General features: G+C 41.3%; 3 protein-coding genes across 5 annotated transcripts; 2 read left to right on the top strand and 1 right to left on the bottom strand.

Moving 5' to 3' along the window:
• The first annotated feature begins 2,279 nt into the window (after window positions 1-2,279).
• gpr101 (G protein-coupled receptor 101) lies at window positions 2,280-3,605 on the top strand. Its single transcript, XM_061291440.1, has one exon. It carries the CDS (start codon window positions 2,280-2,282, stop codon window positions 3,603-3,605), a length of 1,326 nt encoding a protein of 441 aa, XP_061147424.1.
• Window positions 3,606-6,149: 2,544 nt separating this feature from the next.
• On the bottom strand, window positions 6,150-15,517 carry tm9sf5 (transmembrane 9 superfamily protein member 5). Of its 2 annotated transcripts, XM_061280527.1 has the most exons (18): window positions 15,208-15,517; window positions 14,221-14,288; window positions 14,047-14,140; window positions 13,807-13,934; window positions 13,567-13,696; window positions 13,268-13,395; window positions 12,880-12,994; window positions 12,719-12,798; window positions 12,526-12,631; window positions 12,036-12,086; window positions 11,583-11,715; window positions 10,916-11,035; window positions 10,782-10,839; window positions 10,533-10,692; window positions 9,693-9,844; window positions 9,488-9,599; window positions 8,365-8,536; window positions 6,150-7,175 (listed from the first exon to the last, which is right to left on the bottom strand). In XM_061280527.1, exons 1-18 carry the CDS (start codon window positions 15,343-15,345, stop codon window positions 7,108-7,110), a joined length of 2,013 nt encoding a protein of 670 aa, XP_061136511.1. In that variant the 5' UTR covers window positions 15,346-15,517; the 3' UTR covers window positions 6,150-7,107. The 2 variants fall into 2 exon arrangements, with proteins under 2 accessions (XP_061136511.1, XP_061136519.1); XM_061280535.1 differs by lacking the exon at window positions 12,036-12,086.
• A 599-nt stretch (window positions 15,518-16,116) lies between these two features.
• Window positions 16,117-21,929, top strand: rbmx (RNA binding motif protein X-linked). Of its 2 annotated transcripts, none has more exons than XM_061272093.1 (10): window positions 16,117-16,403; window positions 16,489-16,613; window positions 17,588-17,694; window positions 17,770-17,926; window positions 18,015-18,155; window positions 18,575-18,683; window positions 18,848-18,970; window positions 19,297-19,406; window positions 21,561-21,663; window positions 21,747-21,929. In XM_061272093.1, the coding sequence occupies exons 2-9, from the start codon at window positions 16,505-16,507 to the stop codon at window positions 21,563-21,565; spliced, it is 861 nt and encodes a 286-aa protein (XP_061128077.1). In that variant the 5' UTR covers window positions 16,117-16,403; window positions 16,489-16,504; the 3' UTR covers window positions 21,566-21,663; window positions 21,747-21,929. The 2 variants fall into 2 exon arrangements, with proteins under 2 accessions (XP_061128077.1, XP_061128069.1); XM_061272085.1 differs by having other exon boundaries at window positions 20,065-21,663.

Here is a 21,929-nt window from a genome sequence, read left to right as displayed (position 1 = left end):
ATCAAAAGCCCTTTTTGATGGACTTGAGATAAAACAACTCATTACAACGTGTAGTTTAGTGATGGCACAACATGTCAATTAGAGTTGGACTGGAAATGATAAATGAATACTGATTAATTCAAACGCTTTGGTTTTCTTGTTTTGTTCGTTTTTTTGGACACGTTTTTATTTATTTTCGTACATTGAATATATCCGATTTGAGTTGTTAGTATGCGCTGTGTGATATTAAAAACCCTTTCCGGGCATGCTTTGAGCTTCAAAGCCACTTTAATTGGAGCACAAAATGGACTAAAAGAGAATAATATCACCCATACTGACAGTACAAATACAAGTATAGACTCGTATAAGCTTTAAAAATGATGCAAATAAGTTTTCTTTCTTACTGGATAATTGGACAGTCAATTAAGATTAAATGCCAATGTGCAGCTAACATAGGTTTAATAAATAAAATGCCTAAAAAAAATCTCTGAGAGAAAAAAAAATAGATATGTAAATAGAAGGGTAATCTCTGCACATATATACTGCAGGTCTGCTTACCTTTTGGCTTTATAATGGTTAGATTTTAAGATTAAAGATGACAGATGACTACTGTTTACATAAATGTACGATTGTCTATGTTTTATTTCAAAAAATGTTGTTCCACTTCTGGAATGACCCATACAGATGTTGCTGTTGTTAAATAATGAGCATAACAAAGAGCAAAATAAACCCTAAGGAGTATGACGTGTCCAATATGAAGTGTCAGACATTGTGTAAAGCGTGCTAGCCCACACCAAAAGGAGGGGGTGGATACTGGATGATGAGGAGGGGGGGGGGGGGGAGTTGGTGACAAATTTCCAACGGGTCCTCGCATCATGCAGGTGTCCTCGCTTGTGGATGTGTGACACCTCGGCGACACGAGCGGACCGTTAAGTCGGCAAAGCGGATCCGATCTTAAATATTTGATGAGGCGTGAAATCCGAAAGAGGAAGGATGTGCTCGTCTGGATGAGAGACCCCCCGCAGCGGTGAAGATGTGCGGCATCTGCTCGCTGCCATCGACCGGAGCTCCGAAATGGAGGCGGGGGGGTTGGAAAGAGGAGATTGTGGAGAGGGGGGTGGGGGGGGCGTAATGATGAGAACCGAGCCACCGAGCCCGAACCGACTCCTCCGCTGTCATTTTTGAGGGGATAAAGACGTCCCTGTTGTCCGCTCCTGTGTTTGTGGTGGAGCGTCCATTGTGGACGTTTACGTGTGCGCCGCTGCTACTGCGGCGGCTGCTGTTGCCGCTGCTGCAGATGTGAGCTACAAGAAGGCCCTTTACATCTGGATGCTGCAACATGGACTCTTGTTACATCAAATGGATGAAGATTGCTGAAGTCAAAGAACATTTTTTTTATACTGCGGGTTCCTGCTGACGGAGAGAAGAGGCGGGATCAGCCTGGGCACGTTATCTGTCAATCACTGGAGTAACGACACACCAAAGTGGAGTTTAAGGCATCAAGTCAAAACATGCAGTTTTAAATATGGACGAAAACCAAGTGAAAATGTTTTCTTTTGTGAATGTCGTTGTGGATATGAGCTACAAAAGGGCCTTGGCATTTGGATGATACACAATGGATTATTTTTTACATCCTAGGGATCGAAATTATTGCCCTGATATTCAAACATCATTTTTTTAATGTTTTTGATTTTGAGTGAGAAAGTGGCGGGATCACCCTGGGCTAATTACCTGTCAATAATCAGAGTGAAGTCCAGATATTCGTATATAAGGGCAGTTTTGAGGACCAAAATGTATTATGTGAACATTTGCTACAATTACTTTTGCATTTGGACCTCATCCTGAGATGATGGACTAATCTCAGTGGCTCAATTTTATTGAACTGCTATTCATACATATTTTTTATACTTAGACGATTCCTGTTTGCTCTCTAAACAGTGTGAAAACGCCAAAATACGAATGCCAGCCCTGCCGGCGATGTGAAGGATCAGAAATCTTATTTTGAATACACAGTCAAATTGGAATGTTCCTGTTTCCAGGATTGTTGTCATGGAAGCCAACAGTCATTTTCTGTGACCTCAATTGAAAAACAAAGTGTCTGGAAGGAGCATTCAGGTCTTCAGTGAACCTATTTTGGCCTGTGAGAGGACGTGTCTGAACATGCAAACGGCGAATCCAAAAAGCTTCGTGGAAACCAAAATCCTTTTACGATTGCCTGGAAGCAAACTGTCTCCCTTGTTAATCACGATGAACTTACTGGGCCTGAGAGGACGCCGCAGGCTGTCAGAGTGAAGCCGATGATGCCGAGCTCTCAGGCACCCGCCCTTGGCCCCAATGTAACCGAGGCCCCCTGGGATTCGGGTTACGACTATCCCGGCGGAGATCCGGTCTGGGGCTCGTTGGCCAACAGCATACTCAAGATCGCGCTCATATCTGTGATCGTGTGCGTGTCCTTGTTTGGGAATGTAGTGGTTCTGCTGGTTTTCCAGAGGAAGCCTCAACTCCTACACGTAGCCAACCGCTTCGTCCTCAACCTCCTGTTGGCCGATCTTCTCCAGACTGTGTTGGTCATGCCCTTTGCCATCGCGGCCACCGTGCCAGGGGTTTGGCCCCTGGATGCCCGACTGTGTCAGGCGCTGGTGGTGCTCATGCATCTCTTTGCGTTTGCTGGCGTCAACACTATCATTGTTGTCTCCGTGGACCGCTACCTGGCCATCATCCATCCTCTGTCCTACCCCACCCGGATGACACCTCATTTGGGCACCAACCTAATCATCTGCACCTGGGTGCTCAGCATCGTGCAGAGCACACCGCCGTTGTACGGCTGGGGCGCCATCGACTTCAACCACCATCACAAGATGTGCTCGGTGGTGTGGTCCTACAGCCTGTCCTACTCGGTGGTTGTAGCCACCTTCTCCTTCTGGCTCCCTGTTCTCGTCATGCTCGGATGCTACTGGATGGTGTTCCGGGCTGCTCGGAGACAGAACGCCCTGGTGCACCCTATACAGACGCGATCCTATTCCCAGCCCTGCCCTCAGGACTTCCCAGGACAGACCGGCTCACCGCCCCAACAGGCCAGTTCACCTGACGGCCCTGCATCAGCCAAGGCGTACCCAACTCGTGTGAGGCACAGACGCTTCCACTACCACTGCAAGGCCGCGCGTGTCGTCTTTGTGATCATGGCGTCTTATATTCTCAGCATGGGCCCCTACAGCGTACTGAACACCATATCCATGAGCGCCAGAGCAGACGTACCCACCTGGCTGTCCTCTTTGGCCTTGGTGCTCTTCTTCCTCCAGTGCTGCCTGCACCCATACATTTATGGATACATGCACCGTAGCGTGAGGAAGGAATTCCTCGCCTTGCTCTGCGGGACGTTCTGCAAGCAGGGAGCGAGCTCGGCCGCTGAGAACTGCCTCACCACGGCGGGGGAGGGCCGCGGCGGGGCGCACCCTCACCTGCCCAGCCTGGCCGCCAGAGTCTTTCCACTGCAGACATGGGAGGAGTGTACCACGTCATCCTCGCCCACCTTTGAGAGAAGGTCAAGGGACAGCCGCAAGGAGACCACCACAACCAGCGTCAGCTCGGATCGGGAGCCCGCCGTCCACCGCGAGCAGAGTACTTAAAGACGGCACATGGGGGCTAGAACTTTAGAACTATACTCAACCCCAAACTTCTCTTTGTAGCAATATGCTCTGCGCAGCCAAACTAGTCAAAACACAGTGTTGTGATCAATGTTGAGATGTAAATTAAACACGGAAAATCTACTTGTTCTTATCCATCTCAAGGGCTCAGCTTTAGAAAACCGGTGAGCCGTGATTGGTTGTGACCTGACATCTGTTAACTGTGATGTTATTTTTTTCAATTGACAGCTAGTGGCAAAATGGCCGCCCGCTGAGATGGATAAAAAATGAGGTGGATTTTTAGGCTCGAACCGGAATTCACAAGCGCAATATTTATCAGAAGGCCGCATTTAGACTAGTGGGGGCACATACAACACATTATTGTAAAGAGAATTTGGGGGTTGATTTCCTATTTAGGGATATTTAGCCTACCGATGAAATTTTAGGTTGAACTTAAAATGGATGACACAAAACACCCCTCTAGCTCGGTTTCGAGGTTCACTACTTTTTTGTACTCTATTTTATTCTGACTCTTGTTTATATTGGGTGCAACTTTATCACTTGATGTCTCTCTATTTATTTATTTTGAGACAATGATAATTCAAAAAATGAAGAACAAAACAGGAAGTATCAGGATAGCCTAGATATTTTGGGGGGAAATTATTTAATGTCAGCCACTGAAATCCTGCTTTTTACCCCTACAGAAATGCAGAAAGTTAATTTTACAATGTACGTCTTTGGGCATGATCCATTCATCCAATTTTTTTTATTTGGCAGAGAAACCCAGACTTCCCTCATCACCCCCATGAGATGATGAATGTGTTTGTTTGGGGAAAAATAAATGTGTTACTTTAAACACTGAGGAACTTGTACACTGGTACATTGTGCAATATTTGTGTGTTTTCCATTGCTCTTGGTCTCTCTTAATATATTAATATATTTCAAAATATGTTTGTGTTGTTTTAAAAGTATGTTTAATGACCTTCGAACAAATGAAGTCCTGTAAATGCTATTATAACAGGCCTAGGATGTATTTAAATAGGGAATTTCTGTCCAAATCTCTGGACATAATGTAAATATGTATGCTGTTGTTTAGTAAATTATATTGGAGGTTTTATATCTTGAGGTCATCCCACTCGTCAATCTGTCGTGGTAAATATTTTAGTGAGAGCGAGCGTTGCCTCCAGTCAGTCTATTCAGGGTGTGTTTTGGATACAGCAATGTCTATCTGTGTTTAGAATAAATCTGGTTGAGCGAGTGAAGAATTTCTCATCATTTCAATACCAACAGAAGGTGTTTCATTGTGCCTATCAATTCACACAAGGGACAATATCTATTAAATGAAGGCTTATCATAATTCATTTTATAACTCTAGCACAAGAGGTTCCTTCCTTATGTGACACATAGAATACTTTTTTAACAAGCCCCAAATTTAAATGTTCTTTTTTTAAAACCATCACGACGAATACATGTTTATGACACTGACACCACTTGCTGTCAATCAACATAATAGTATTGTGTTCCATCTGAGTGCCAGTGAGGTAACAAATGTGACATTTTAAAGATCTCCATCCTTATTTTGAGAATTCAGAAAGCTTATTGAGGTCAACGCATGTTTTGTGCCCTTTATAGCAGTTGATTGTGAATATGTGTCAGTTTGTTAGCTGTCTCCTCTCAACCTGTTGCACTCATACTGACTTCAGTATTAGCAAGCCCAACCTTATTCTTAATGTGAAGGTTGAGCTTGATACATTTTGATTGTTGGGAGACAACCGATGAGCAGTTACTGATACAAGCCTTATTTTTTAGTTAGCTGCTCATTCAGAATTTCATTGTACACTTGTACATTTGATCGACGACATACAGTTGATTTTTAGTGTGATTTAAGAGGTGAAGTCAATCCCATAATTTTCTATTCCGTAATGTTGTGTGGACCTCCATTAGTCTTAACATGGCATTCTGATTAATATTGCATTAGTGGAACATGAGTTACACAGCAAAATTCACCCATTTTTATCCACCTCAGGAGGTGGCCATTTTGTCACTGTCGACTGAAAATGACATCACAGTTGCCATGGCTGCACAGAATATATTACAAAGAAAACTTCAGGATTGACTTCCCTTTTAATCATGTATTTTGTGATTTTGTATTTCTTCTAGTAGGTTATCATCAGAAGGTATGTTGATTTGGTTATATACATGGTTTAGTGATGTGTGGTTTTATATACAAATTAAAAAACTATATATTTCCATGGCCTTATTTCTGAGTAAAGGATATTGTGGAAAACAAAGCACCCGGTTGCATAAATGATTCCTACATTAACTCGAATACTGTAATTGAAGACAAAAAAAATGTCTACAGCAACGGTCCCCAAAATGTGTCACGTGAGAGTATCTGATCCACTTCTCAAAACAAATGCTCAGACTCACTGGTATTAAAAAAATCCCTAATAAATTTAACAATCCACAAATGCTCATAGATGCGGAGTCGTTCGACTATTCGATGTAATTGGGCGAGTTACCAAAGCATGTGAGCAAGAATCGGAGCAGAGCGATGAAAGTTGCCTTCATTTCCAAACCAGAGTGAAAACAATGCATAATCCATGTTTGCGTATACATTCAAGAGGCTTATACAAAGTGTGACATTGTATTAACTATATATTTGCAAAACATATCACCGTGTGTGACAACCCCCCTGCCCACACACACACACACACACGCACACACACGCACACACACATACATCCTTCCTCATTCCTATTGAAGCAAACAGTGTCTGAAACAAAAGCAATTAAATCAGTGAATTCACAGACGCTTTTCATTTAAATGAAATAAAACAATTTGGAATTTTAAAAAAATCCTCCATTTTGGAACATGCTGCTGCCAAAATCTACGACGTCTGGCGCTCTCCGCCTTTTCTTTAACGCAATCGTATAAATACAAGAGAAAAGGATCAGCAACAATGTCAGTGTTTTTATATGCTTTCTCAACTACAATACAGGCTGATATAGTTCAGGATTTAAAGCCCTAAAACAAGAACAGAAAGTCATGAGCATTCTTTCCTTCGTTCTGTCTATACAATATATGTACAAGCATTTTTTTCTGCCATCATTACAGTAAACAACCAAAAAAAAGATCCAAAACATTTAACAGGGGAATAGAAAAAATCAAGACATTTGCATTTTCCTCACAAATCAATGTGTTATTTTTTTTTTTTTTAATCCCACAAAAAAGAAAATACTCACAATGAGATCCCCTGTCCGTTTAAAATGGTGTCGCTCTGAATATTAGCAGTGAAAAAGTGAACGCTGCAAAGCAAACTACAAAAGGGCAGGGGTTTTTAAAGCACAAAAAGAGGACGGACTTGGCTCTCGGGGGTTTTCTTGGTGATGAATGATGGTCTCACTTCTGGTCCGTTCATACATGTTACCGTCACATGGGCAGCCACAACAGTCTCTTACTCTCTTAATTTCCTCCCCCCCCCCCCCCCCCCCCCCTCTGTCCTCTAGTCCACCTTGACCACGCTGTAGATCTTATTTACAAACCAGAAGCAAGCAAAGAAGCCGATTGTTCCTGAGAAAGAAAAACAGCAGCAATGAGCACATCAATTTTAAAGAGTTGAAAATCTGATGGGTTTTTTAGACACTAACAAGCAAAAATAGGTCGGATAAATTTGAGTAGGCCCGTTTACAAAAACAAATTGCCCATTGCAATGCTTTGGTACCCTGAAATTAACATCACAGACATCTTGTGTGTTAATAATTGTCACAAAAATGTGAGGTGTGTACTGTGCAAACTTTGTGAGACGCCGACTATCTAAAACCTTTCCTCCTTTACAGCTAAAAAAGATAACCATGTGACAAATCCACACGACACTATCATTTAAGTCCATTTTTTAGTCTTTCACTAACATTAAGATGCTAGTCCAAACGTGACTTACAGTGAACTCCAACATGAGGACGGGATAAAACCCACCAAAATAGACATTGGAAATGGTGAAGATTAGTATTATTGACTTACAAAGTGGAAGCATGGAGGAAACGCGATAATGTTTTGGCTCGGATTATTCCCCAGCGATAATATTTTGCCATCTTGTCCCCCTTTGCGGCTCTGTCTTAGGATAATGTCAACGGCGATAACTTTTTTTTTTTTTCCTCAATATAAATCTGGCCCGATGGTGACACTAGTGCAGATTGTCTTTCTCCATGTGACATGTTGTGGAGACACATTAAAATGTCATTGTGTTGCAAAGAGGAATGTGCGCAACCGTTATCTATGACTATGTGTGTTCATTTTAGCACAGGAGTTAAATTGTAAACGTGTGTCAATTAGCACACTGACCTGTGTCCCCAGAGTCAAGTAAACAGCACGAATAAGTCACGGGCGTAAACAAGCCCTATTTTGTTATTATCATTATTTCAAGATGAATCCTACAAGACAGGATGTTCTTTGAGAAAAAAACAAGATTGTTTTAGATGACTAGTGGGTTGTAAATGTTAACACATGATCGCAAGTAAGTGAGCTTTTATCAGCAATGGCGCAATAAAGACCAAACAATACATTGCACAAGAGCTCAGACTACTCCTGGTGTTATTTATATTTCTTTATGACCAGGGTGTGTTGAAACCAAATATACTCCCCACTCCCACTTGGGCATTTGACTGTGTGAAATGACATCAGGCATGCCATGAGAAATGATCCCATTTGGCTTAGTAGTGCTAGAACAATAGTTTCCTGTGTGGCAAGACGATAAGTGGCTCACCCGTGAAAAGGAAGAAGATGAGGACCATGATCATGGTGTATCCAAAGTAGAGGAAGGTGCTGGCCGCGCCGATAATTTGAAGCTTGGAGAAGAAATAATGCACGGCGTATATGAACAGATAGACTGCAGTGAAGCCGCTGGTCAGGAAGGAACGCCACCACCAGTGGTAGTCCTGCACACGAGTGACACAAACACGTCAAGTCAGAAAAGCTGAAGATATTGTTTTACACACAGGTTGAGTATTTATGACATGTAATTTTTCCCCCTTACCTGGGTTGATTAAAGTTTATTTTTTTCCCCCTGTCCTTATTTTGTGGATCTCAATGGATTGCCTATCAATGATGCAATTTAAAAAAATGAGTAATTTTAGATTATGTTTTTCAAATTGTTAAATGTTTAATGTATTCGTTGTAAATTATAAAACACAAACGACAATTTTAACATTTAGTATTAGATTATTTTTTACAAATAAGAAAATCAGATTTTTATTTTGCTTAGAATATTTTGTGATGGATGAAATTGGGAAATTAATTATAAACTTGCTTTAAATACAAAATACAAATTAATATTTCATTCGTTAAAAGACACTTAAAATATATTTTTTAAATAAAGCATTGAGTCACAACTGCTCAATAAACTGCATTAATATACGTTTTTCGCAGAGCTTATTGAATATTATATGCCTATTCCAATATCCATTTCTAGAACATCATTGCTGGCTTTGTTAGTACACCTATGGTATTTTGCATGGTTTGTTCGCATTAAGCGAACCAATTTTGGTTTGACAATGTTTTGTGATTCCACTAAACATGAAATTCTTTGTTTTACACAAATTCCAACTGAGCAAAAATAAACAACTTGAAGCCTCTTTTTTGAAGAATTGTTTGCAATCTGCCAAACTGTAGCTGGTTTTGTAGTTTGCTGGCACCATCTAGTGATCGTAAATTACATTTTTCTGCTCGAAGTATAATTGCAAAAACTCTTCAAGCACTGCAACCAAGTCTTAGTTGTATTATTTCACATCCGTTGCGAGGGATAGGGGGGTGGCCCATACAACAAAAACTTATTTTCCAAATAATTCTTGACTCAAATAGAAATGATAACATGTTAACATTGCTTGTACCTCAGCACATAAGTGGAAGTAGCAGAGCAGAATGGTGGCCTCGGAGCATGTGATGAGCAGAATGATGAACACCAGAAACAGGAAGCCGAACATGTAGTACATCTGGTGGGACCTAACCAGAGTGACACATTTCACACCAAGCTCATTTTGCAATGTGGCGAGTTGACTGCAGGTCAGGGTGAGGAATTATGATGTGTACACTTACCAAATGCTATTCAGAATGAAGAAGAGCTGGATGAAGATGCAGCCGAAGGGCAGGATGCCACCCATGACGATGCCTGGGATGGGCTTTGTGAAGAACGACTGCTCAGGAATTTGACGCGGGATTTGATTTGTTCTCACTGGTTGCTCAATTGCCTGTGTAGGTGCCAGAAGATTATATAAAAAAGAATAAAATTAAAAAAAGAGCAGTTAATAAAGATAATTCTGGATATCTGAATGGCATGAAGATTGTAAAATTCAAAATTGGAAGAAAATCCAAGAAACACTGGTAGAGTTCGAGAAAATTTTGGCGGAAGCATCAAAGCTTTTTTTTTTTTTTTCTTGTTATTTGGCAACGCAACAAACGGTATGATCTAGACTCCTCAGCATGTCAAGGTGAGTAATGATCATGCATCCAATTTCTTCACCACTGCAACTTTTTCTGTGCATTCAAGACATGGCATTGTGCCCCAGTGCGCAACAACAACAAACCATATTGTCTGGTTTTCTTCAAACAGGCTTGTCTCGTACTAAGCCTTTCTTTTCATGACAAGTTTCGAAAAAGACATGACTGAGGAGTGGCCAACATATCTTTTACCTGTCACCTAAAGCTGTCATGGGGCTAAGCTCTGGTAGTCCAACTAAAAAAAAAGAAAAGCCCAGGGCAATGACACAGCAAAAAAGGCTGCACTAACATTAAACGAGTACCAATATTGGTTAACTTCGATTTTGAACTCAAATATGATTTATTCTTTTAGTCATCCCCTTCTAAAAGAAATTGAACCGGTGCGCCAAAGTTTGTGTTTGACCCTTAGAGGACCTCTGTATTTGCCGTGATACGTACAGCCTTCTTGAATCCAAAGTAGGCACCGATGAAGGTGAGTGGCACAGAAATTCCAAACCACAGGGCCAGGATGGCCACCAGGGTCCCAAAGGGGATGGCTGCCGAGGAGCCCTCCACCCAGAGAATCAGGTTCATCAGGAAGAAGTCGGCAAACACGATACTATAGAACAGGGGGAGATGAAGGAATGATGATGACACAAGGAAAGAAATGAGTGAAACATAGGAACAATTTTAGGTGCAGGAACGAACCCGGGGCACAGGAGCGCTGTCAACAGGACGTTTGTCTTCCACTTCTCTCCTCCAAATGCTGAAATAACAACAGGACATGGCAATGAAATGGGGCGCAGTTTCACTTGTCAAAAGCTTCTTGTCAGAAGTCTTACTTTTGTAGAGGCGTGCCGAAACGTAGCCAGCGGGGGTACCCAGCAGAACCCAGAGGACCACAGCGCACGTCATGAGTGCGCCCCTGTTGGCTGGGGAGAGGAAGCCCAGGCAGGCCAGGACTACAGAGGAAGAACTATCTGTCAATAGTCTTAATTGCACCATTCAGTCTAATAAGAGCAAGGGGGGGGGGGGGGAACTACACCCCCCTGGCTCAAATGAAATATAATTTCAAAACTTCTTCAGAAGTTCAGAAGTGACCTATAACACGTGCAAGTCCACTATAAGCTGTCTTTGTAAAAGAGAGGAAAGAGTTTTTATTTTGGAACCTGATCTGTTACTCGTTAAAGAACTACTTTTGCACCACCATCATTGTGCCATAGAACTACATTGAAGTGAATTGAGCTAAATTTCGACAAAGTAGCACTTTGCCATGAGTGCTATCTTGGTGACAGGGAACTACAACGCAATGTTTTTAGTGCCTTAATTTATTTTATGTTTTTATACAATAACCACGCAGGTGTTTTAAAACCACAACAATTAGACCACCCAAAATAAAATCGTGCAACCAGCTCACACAGAAAGGTCTCATGTTTGACTTCTGGTTTGCCTTTCTAGTTATACCTGTTTTCCTCATGAAATCATTCCTAATCTTTTGTGTGATCTTACACAGAGTGATGAAAGTCATGATAAAGATCTGTGTGCCCTGTCCGAGGAAAATGGAAAGCAGCATTCCTTTCCTGGGTGGGCGGAAAACATCGCCGTGCACCTGCTTCCAGCCAGACTCCTCCTGCGCGTCTTCCTGTAGAAAAGGAAGTGAGACGGAAAATCAATCGATCACTCCACACACGTGCGCCGGAAAACTGAGTTTAAACAGCCACCACGCAGTGAGTTGTACCTGGCGGCTCAAAGCTTGCCAGCAAAGCCACAAAAAGGTGAACACTGAGCGAGAGCTGTAAAATTTGGTGTGCTTCCACTCCAATCCGTATCATCTTTGTGACTATCCAGTTATATACTCACACCACATTTTACATTCCTCTCTCACATATATGCTTGTGTTTCAATCTAACCCAAACACCTGATTGGAGGACCACAACAACGTTTGCTTTTCAGCAGGCTTACATAAAAGGGAGTGGATTTCGGCTTGGTCGGTAGAAGCTTGACCAAGTCGCCCTGTGAAATGTGACAACACGTTCAGGTCTCAAAACATTACACACTGTACTATTCACTGAGAACCAGGGGAAAAACCTCCACCTTCAAGGATGAGTTGATATAAAATTTTAAATTTCAGGAAACCAATTTAAAGGCTACCGGTGATTTCAAAGGCATTTTAAAATGGTAACGCATCTTTTGCTTTCATAGTTGTTAAAAAAAAAAAAGATCATGACATCACACCTACTAAGAAATAATTTTAATCAAAGTGAAGCCGCCAGAAGATTCCGCCTTTATCCGTACGCCATTTATACCAAAGCCAGCAAATATTGCAGGGCCGTTCGCAGCTACTGCGAGCACTTGTCTAAAGTATGCCTTCAGGAGTCAGCCATTTTGTGTACGCCTCTGTTGAACCTTTTGTAATGACCATGTACATGTAGCGGGTTGATGTTGCCCATACCTGGTCGACCTGGTTGTATCTGGCAATGTCCTTGTGCAGCGTCCTGAGCATGATCATGGCCACCATGCCGGACAGGAAGAGCACAATGACTAAGGAGTTCATGATGCTAATGGCCAACACATACAAATAAGAGGGGGAGTTAGCAACTGCTGACACAATTGCATAAATGTGAATATGAAACTAGCGCTCGTACCTAAACCATTGGATGTTTGTGTGCGGCATAGAAACCAGGATGTAGTCCCACCTGGAAGCCCACTTGATCATGTTGTTTTGCTGTAAAAGGGGGCGAAATATTACATTATAGTTATCGTGTATTATTATACATGTAATATCCACGTTAATACAAAGACTTACCTCAAATGTGACAGAGTAGGTGTAAACGATGGACACGTCATTCTCAAACTGGCTCGGCACCGCCATTGGAGCAGTGCCTTCGCAGTTCGGGTTCTTGGCATCTGCGTGGTTGATACTATTGTGGAAGGGGGGGACGACAAAATGTATCTGAATATATTCCTACTTATCTGTACTATGGTTTACCCATTTGCAATGACCACTAGGAATTTAAAAATATTTAATAACTTGAGTATCAAAATTGTACAATAAATATTATGTGGTGTGGTGGCAATTTTTTTCCTGAAGATTATTTTATATTGTTTCCTAAAGTGTAAATTTCAAAGTTCTGCTTAATTGTTCCAAATGGATTGCACGTGCCCTTTACGGTTCCAGTGTATATCCAGTTTACCTCTTGGGCTCCAGCGTGGCAGCAACGAGCCGAGATCCTGTCCACCCGTCATTAGCTCCGTTGTGGTAAAAGATCTTTATGTCAACGTGGTTGAAAACATAAAATGTCTTTGGCTTGTTGAACTCGGCCTGAAAAAATAACAAAACAAAAAATATATTAAAAGGTTATAAACAATGAAATGCAATTTCTGAATTAGAAATTCCAAAGAACTTTTAAGACACAGCGTCAAAAAATACTCTTTGGTGCCATGTTTGTATAGCCATTGAAACGCAATTTTAGAAATAGTAGTCGCAGCTTACATTAATAACACAAGCATCCTTAGGTCGGCCTTCAGAAGTAACAAGGCAACCAATGGGGAACCCAGGGTTGCAGTATTTTTGGTTGTCTTCGACATCATAGCACCACGTGACAGGCATATTGTCGATGATCCTGAAACAACAGCAAGCGCCACTCAAATACCAAACATAGTTTTTTTTTATCACCTCAAGTATGCAAAAACAATATCCAGATAAGCTCGGCTAAACTGTGACCAAACAAACCAGTGGTGCTGATAGTTGAGCTGCATTCCCATTTTGACAAAATCCAGTCGAGTAGCATCCTCTTGGCTGTCCTTCTTGTACGTTTTGGTGCAAACCGCTTTGCATTTCACATTTTCATTAAATTTAAACTGCAAAAAGAGGGGACGGCAGTCACATTCAATCAACGTTTTTTTTTTTAAATGAGACAAGTAGCAACAAATGTAAGAGACAAAATTACACACATTCTCAGGTGACACTCACCTTGTACGGCGAAGACTCGATACGTTCGCCGAACAACACCTGGCCCAGATTCTCCGAAGGCCTCATTTCCTTATCATCCTTGCAAAAGTCAAATCTTTAACAAACACATCACATATGATTGGGACAGGGGCACTTGGAAAGTGTGCACTCAAAAGTACACAAAGTGTCACTTACACGTCATATTCATAAGGCAGGACGGACTCCACAGAATCCAGGCGATTGACAAACAGCTGTATCTGTGTCTGCAGGCAAAGCAAACATGTGACAATAAGCAATTGTGAAATATCATATTAATGGACAAGATCAGGTTGCTCTTTAAGGGCAGCAGGCCATGCACAGGAGTACTTTCTTCAATTTAAGGAATAGGCGTAAATGTACTCTCACTAGACTATCTCACTGGACTAATTGAACTAGTCAAAGTAATTTTGAAACAATAATTCATTTGTTTTCATTTATTCTTTCTGTATTTGCTTTGTTTTCATCTTAAAAACTCTGTCTCAAAACCTTTTGCCCCACAGACCACCACAAAAAGTATTGAGGTTTTAGTCCTGAAAGGTATATTTAATATTTTCACCCACTGACATTATGTGGCGTTCAATTGCACTTGAATATAGGGTTAAGAATTGAAAAAAATGCATGTATCGAAATACGTTGATGAGAATCACTCAATTGCGTATTACTATGCTCAATTTGAAAGATGAACTGCGATGTATGCTGTGATATTTGTTCCTGACCTCGACATCGTTAGAAATGCCCCAAATAAGACTTTGATATGTAAATAAATAAACGATATATTTAATATAAATTAGAATCGGTTCGATTACTTTTGTAGCTGTTACTGTCAACATTATCAATAAGGTGGCTCTTTAGATGATTTTACATGCGGCTTGTCATCAATTCGGCTTAGGTGCTAACAACTTCAAGGTTTGACAACGTCACTGAAAAGCAGTTGGGGGAAAAGTGCAAAAAAAAAAAAAAAAAGCTAGCACCGAGGGGCACAACAATGCTCATGCTGTTTTCTAACCGATAGTCGGGGCCTTAAAAACTGCTAACGTTAGCTAGCAACGTAAACATTAACACCAATGGAGCTCAAAAGCAGCCGATTCGGCTGAAAATCCACGGCATCGTTAAATAAACGAAAGCATGATCAATTCTTCCTACCTGGCAATCTTCACTTCCTTTACCGTCCTCGCAAAAACTAACTGGAGCTAAACCCGGAAGATAGAACGCCAAAGACGGGCAGAAATCTGAAACTAGAAAAAAAAGCAGCCAATAACCAAACTCTATTCGCAGTCTCATTTTAGGTGCGAGTCGTTCAATTCTACGCTTGTGTCAAATGTGAATGTTTCTTATCCGGGGGAAAAGCTGTGCTCGCGGAACAAGGATAGCTGCTTCTTGATCTAGCTCCGAGTCGAAAAGCAGGAAAGCTAGCAAAGGCTACGTTTCACTTGTCTGTACCACATCGACTCGGGTGATTGGATCGCCAGCGTCTCTTCATGACGTTCACTTATATGATTGGCCGGAAGACAGTATGATGACGTTTTAAGAGTGGTTAGTCTGTCTTGCAAAAATACACGACCGAATTTCGCGAAGTAAACTATTACCAATGATTTCTGACAGCCTGATTTCTAAAATCAATGTACTCTGTTTTGAAAATGCAAACTGCTGAAGAATTATATGCTTTTTTTTTACTTTCAATGACAATATTTTCTATTGTCTATCAAGAAACAAACAAATACACAACAAATAGTGGATTGTACCTTACGATATATGTATGCCATTTAAAAAATAAAACTTGATTATAATAGTCATCTTGACAATGAAACTGCTCCTTTCTAGGTCTTTATTAATTCTAAATCTAACAAATTGGGTTTTTGTGTTTATTTCAAGTTCTCAGTTAGCTCAAATCAAAAACACTAGTATTTAAGCTGAGAGGCATAGCACATATTGCACGAATGGATTCAATATTATTTTATCTTCTGATTGTTGGGGTTGCAAAGTGCGGGTTATGTTGAGGTCTAGTCCGGTAGGTGGCAGTAATGCACACGAACCCGCCAATCAAATAGAAAAAAGGCGAAGAAGAAGAAGAAGAAGAAGAAGCGGTGGCGCTTTGAGCACGCATGTTGATAAGCGCTCCTGTTTTCTATTGTGACAGTCCACGCTTTGTGCAATATTAACATACTGAGAAATCTTTGAGAGTTCTGGCTTCATTTTAAAAACTCTGCAGTGGCAGACGGAAAGTCGTGTTTTTGTTGTTCACGCCACTAATCGATCCCCGCAATATTTCGCGGGTCGAGTAACAAACGCGCTTCAGCTGGGGCCATTCGCCATTTTGCTTAATCAACAACCCAAGCAAGGTAAGTTACGCGACACAACTCAATACTTCCACAATACAACTGCGGCTCTTCTTTTGACTTTCTTTTTCCCTTTTTGTTTTGAGAGGTTGATTTTGTGCAACATGGTGGAAGCAGACCGACCTGGCAAGCTGTTTATTGGGGGCCTGAATACCGAGACTACCGAGAAGGCCTTGGAACAGTACTTCGGAAAATATGGCAGGATTGTTCAAGGTATGAAGTTATAGCATCTCTTCTCGAGAGTCACAATTTTCCATTTGCTATATTAAGGTATACCTCATTTATACGGGGTGAAGTATTGTAAAAGCTTCTCACATGAGACACTGCGCTTATGTTTAGCTTAATTAGTCGAGTTTTAAGATATGAAACTTTGGCCATATGGCAAACGTTCACGGTCAGTATACCTCGCTGACAAAGATGCATGAACAAAGATTATTTGCTGTAAACTAAGTATTTTAGGAGAAATTAGACAAGAAATAATCACTAATCTATTGGTCAAATAATCAATTAGGTACTTGGACTATTCACTCATTCACTGCCAGCTCTGGTAAAATGAATGTTTGGCGTCAATAGCTGTAAATGACAAGGAATGAGTAAATGTTTTCGCTCCAACAATATATACATGTACATGGATTAATTGAAAATTAAGCATAAAAAAAAGGCAAAAGGATCTGGAACATGTATTTTTAATGGAACGTACTGACACCCATCAACAAAGTAAGCAATTATTTGAAAATGATGAAATTCACAATGCACTGCAATTGTGCTGTAATGGTGAGTAATTTCATGCTACAACCGTGTTTGTTGTGTGTGCGTGTCAACTGCATTCCACGTGTTCTCTACCAATTTGCCCATACACGACCCTAGTAAGGACGAGCGATTCAAAATATATACACCGTATTTTCCTGACTATAAATCAGTTTTTTTTTTCATAGTTTGGGGGTGTGCCCTATAATTAGGAGCGACGTATATGTGAAATTATAAACACATTACTTGATCATTAACACATTATTTTCGTACTAGTAGTTTATCACTTCACATGTTTTTTTTTTTCTTTTCAATTCAGCTTATTTTTTTGCCCTGCAATGTCAGTTATATAGTCAACAAAGTAGAGACCATATCATTTGACCAAGTTACCTGTCGGCGGACAATAGTATTGTGCTTACTCCATTTTATTGTGTTTCCAGTTCTTCTGATGAAAGACCGTGAAACAAACAAGTCAAGGGGTTTTGCGTTTGTGACGTACGATAATCCAGCCGACGCAAAAGATGCCGCACGTGAAATGAACGGAAAGGTACGTGTTACTAAATAAAATGAATGACCTACTGATAAATAAAAAAAATGGGGCTCTCCTTTTTGTCTATTGCAGTCTCTTGATGGTAAGGCCATCAAAGTGGAGCAGGCTACCAAGCCTAATTATGACTCGGGGGGCAGACGAGGACCCCCACCCATGTACCCAAACAGTCGCGGCCCACCCAGGGGCCTTCGTGGATCCAGAGGAGGTGGGATGAGAGGCCCATCCAGAGGTAAATCTGAAGTTTAATTTGTGAGTTTGTGAATGAAATTTGATTCATGTATGTCTTGTCTTTTTTGTGTTTTGTGTCGTGCTTGCAGACTACTATGATGATGACAATGAAGAACCCTTCTATAAGGGGATGTCCTCGAGAGGCCCCCCTCCCATGAAAAGAGGACCCCCTATGCGTAATGGAGGCCCCCCGCCGAAGAGATCTGCCCCATCTGGTCCAATGAACAGACGTAAGTTTTGCTCTTTCTTTCAAACAAAGTAGTTTCGAAGGACTGTAACTAATGATTGTTTTTAGATGGTTTTTATTTTTTTGTCAATCATATTTTTTCCTTTTTTAAATCCTGACTCTGTATTAAAAAAACGGTGCATGCTTTCCTGGTTTGTCTGCAACATGTCAGAAAATGAGCAAAACTTTTGTTTTCCAAAGCAAATGATTATAAATGTCCAACTTTCATTAAACGTCAAGAAAATCAGTCTGCTTTCTTGGAAGATGACAGAAATTAGAGAATATTTAGTTTAAATTCCAATGATTTGGACAGTTTAACCAACATTTCTAGTATAAGATTCAAAATGTTTGATCAATTAATTTTTGCACCTATGAAATTTTATTGTGAAGATAAAATGTTCATGCCATAACTTTGCTTTTCAGCCCCAATGTCAAGGGACAGGGACCCCTATGGCCCACCCCATCGCAGAGACTCGATGTCCAGAAGAGATGACTATCCATCCCCCAGAGATGACCATTATTCAAAAGACGGGTAGGCCACTTTAAACCCCCCCCCCCTTTTTTTTTCTTCTTAATTTTTTCAAACAAATACTAGTCATAAATGTATTTGAAACCCCATTTGACCTCTTATGTAGAAAATATAAATGGTTTAAAATGCTCTTGAGTAAAACTTTTAATTTGTTTTGTTTTTGGCAGATACTCCAATCGAGATTATAATTCAAGAGATTCTCGGGACTATGGACCTCCTCCTAGAGATTATTCATACCGTGAATACCCCAGTTCCCGGGATGACTATGGCTCAATGTCAAGGGGTTACAAGTAAGTCTTTCTATAATGTGCTGAGAGTCAAATCGATTAATCTCTGTTGATATTTTTCCAGGACAATGTAGCAGTCACTAATGCCACAGATGACACACACGAGTTAAAAAACAACAACACCTTAAGTATTTTAAGGGAGGGTGGAAATTCTTCTGTAAATTGGCTGATTAGAAGATATGATGCCAAAAAACAGAGACATTATTCTTTAAATGTTGACACACAATAGTAAAATCAACCAACAGGTTCAGCACAAAGTTTGGGTTCATTGCAAAGGATAATTGCCGACAGTCACATGATCACAGAGTAACTTTTTGTACCTATCGCAGTGATCGTGATGGCTATGGTGGAGGGCGGGATTCCAGGAGCTACATGGACCGTCCGAGTGGTGGTGGTGGCGGCGGCGGAGGCTCGTACCGAGACTCGTTTGATGGTTACGGTAAGATATTTCCACACAGGTCTAGGACGAACCAACAGTGGCATGAAGAGGAGCCGCATAGATAACAAAGCCTCATTTCCAAAAAGGGAGCAACCCAAAGGAATCCACAATCAAAATGTTCATATACTTTGCTGCTGCCAACAAATGTTAGTTTTTCAGTCCTGAGTTGATCAAGCATTGACTGGCGTTCCAATTCTACTGCCATTGCAGTCCTCAAAAGATAAACGTACCTCCCACTTTTTGATAATCCCAGAGTTGTCTACCATAAGGAGCCAGAAACTGTCCTTGGAAACCGCAAAACAGAATCTTGCCCATCTCTCCCTCATGGAGTTTCCTTCACAAATAACCATCAGGACTACTCTGAAAACCTGGAGCTCTAGAAAGGAGACGTGGCCTCAGAAATCAATGGCATGTTGAAACAAATAACTCAAGTACTCCATGTGGCTGGATCTCAACTGCCCCCAAATGTCTGCAACAAACGTGGTCAGTTTAGATCTACCATCAACACCGACAGATGGTTCACGTAAATGCAACCATCGGTTCAATTAGTGCATCACTGAATTCCGTGTACTGGCAAAGAAAGAGAACCAAACCTGCAAGAACAACCAAAGAAATGTCAAATGTATCTTGCCAATTACCTGACCCGTTGACCCTGCAGGTAACTCTCGCAGCGCCCCACCTTCACGGGGCCCCCCACCGTCCTTCGGTGGGGGCAGCGGAAGCGGTCGTTACGATGACTATGGCGGCAGCTCCCGGGATGGCTATGGCGGGCGTGACAGTTACAGCAGTCGGAGTGAGCCCTACCCATCTCCCCGTGGCGAGCGCATGGGTAGGCAGGAGAGGGGCCCTCCCCCTGGCGAGAGAGGATACCCTCCTCGCGATTCGTACGGCTCAAGCCGTGGAGGGCCACGCGGGGGCCGTGGAGGCAGTCGACCCGACAGAGGCATGGTTCGCAACAGATACTAGAATGGACATGGAGATCTCTCTGAAGCAGACGTTACTCCTGTTGCAGCATTGAAATCGTTGTGGGAGAAATTTGACACAAAAAAATCCCACCATGTCTAAATCTGTGGATTGAGTTTTAGCTTTAAACTGTGTCTTCACTTTCCCAATTTTTCCGTATGTGTTCACATTTTTTTTTATATATATATAAATCTCTCTTACTCTTGTATCGATACAGCGACAGAGTTTTTTTTTTTTTTTTTTTAATCGTTCAGTGCTGCTGGAACCTGCAATGCCCTATAAGTTTGGCTTTCCTATTCTAATAAAAGCACTAGTTGTACCCTGACCATTGAGCATCAATACTCCAACAAGATCAAAAGCCTGGACATGAATCTGCATCTCGTAGAAAAAGTTCTCTGTCAAGTTTAGTTGGTGAGTCTCTGCTCAGGAACTTGACTCAAAAGACAAATTGGTCACTGTTGTGTTAAAAGGGCTAGGCGAATGTCACTGTCAAAATGTTCCAATGTAGTTCCCTTGGAAATGGATCCATCATCCTAGAGTCATTCGCTGGCCCGCTCCAACAAAACCAAAGGCAAGAGCAACCAAATACCAGCTTCTATCCAACAAGAACCCATAGGCAACTGCTGGTAAGCAAAGCAAACCTCTTCTGTTTCACATCTGTCAATGCCTTTCATTATTCCTGTATTGCAGTCGTCACTCAATTCAAGCCCGTAGTGCTTCAAAGGACTACACAAAAGAATGGATGCCCACTAGAACGTGCCTATTAATTGGAGCAAAATTTGTCAAAACTGCAACGAGCTCCAAGGCAAGCTAAGACCTTTAGTCTCTTGCCTGCAACATTTTTTTTTTTTTTGCCAGCTGCACCCTGCAAAATGGAGATCCTTTGACACCAAGTACTTGTCTAATCAAAGTACTTGTCGAAAGTAAACAAATTTCAATACTCTAGACAAAAGTGTTTCCAAGGCGTTCTTTGTCAATGTAAATAAAATGACAATAAAATGAACATCCATTGTCAGAAACCTTTTCCTCAAACAAAGGAGACCTCTGGAAGAGCACCACCATTGTAACCACCCAACTGGAAACAATCTTTCAAGTGGAAGCCAGTGGAGCCCAGGACTTTTAACATGTTTTATGTTTCATGAATACACCTTAAAGAGACGGACAGAGATTAATTTTGTCATCTCGTTGCAGGATGAACACTCTCCAAGGCAAACTAACCTTGATGGGCACCACAACTCTATCCATGGCTACTCGGACCAGTAGGCCAATGACGTTCATGTTCCAGTTAGTGCAGGTACTGAGATTAATCCATCTCTTAGGGTAGTCCGTACTTGTGAATGTGCGTATTGATGATTTGAATTCTTGTTTTCATTTTAGTGTCTGCCACTGGCCTGAGACAACTGGTTGAAAGATTTCTGGAAAATGACAAGAGGCTGAGTATTGACTCCAAATACTTTAGTAGTTTTGAATAAATGACGAAGGAACAGCTCTGCTGAGTGTGTTGTTGACAAATTAGGAACAAAATGAACTCCAATGTTTTGAATAAACAACTTGATTATT

This window comes from Syngnathus typhle, linkage group LG1 (genome assembly GCF_033458585.1).
Source record: "Syngnathus typhle isolate RoL2023-S1 ecotype Sweden linkage group LG1, RoL_Styp_1.0, whole genome shotgun sequence".
Classification (NCBI taxonomy): domain Eukaryota; kingdom Metazoa; phylum Chordata; class Actinopteri; order Syngnathiformes; family Syngnathidae; genus Syngnathus; species Syngnathus typhle.
Note: the sequence above shows the minus strand (reverse complement) of the source record. Positions and strands in the feature narration are given on the sequence as shown.

Excerpts from the sequence above, each read along its gene's own strand:
- gpr101 (XM_061291440.1), top strand. The coding sequence starts at position 2,280 with ATGCCGAGCTCTCAGGCACCCGCCCTTGGCCCCAATGTAACCGAGGCC.
- tm9sf5 (XM_061280527.1), bottom strand. The coding sequence starts at position 15,345 with ATGAGACTGCGAATAGAGTTTGGTTATTGGCTGCTTTTTTTTCTAGTT. Across the intron at positions 11,716-12,035 it reads CGAAATCCACTCCCTTTTAT|GAAGACGCGCAGGAGGAGTC; the intron begins GTAAGCCTGCTG and ends CCTTTTCTACAG. Across the intron at positions 9,600-9,692 it reads TTCATTCTGAATAGCATTTG|GTCCCACCAGATGTACTACA; the intron begins GTAAGTGTACAC and ends CACTCTGGTTAG.
- rbmx (XM_061272085.1), top strand. The coding sequence starts at position 16,505 with ATGGTGGAAGCAGACCGACCTGGCAAGCTGTTTATTGGGGGCCTGAAT. Across the intron at positions 17,695-17,769 it reads CACGTGAAATGAACGGAAAG|TCTCTTGATGGTAAGGCCAT; the intron begins GTACGTGTTACT and ends TGTCTATTGCAG. Across the intron at positions 18,684-18,847 it reads GACCATTATTCAAAAGACGG|ATACTCCAATCGAGATTATA; the intron begins GTAGGCCACTTT and ends TGTTTTTGGCAG.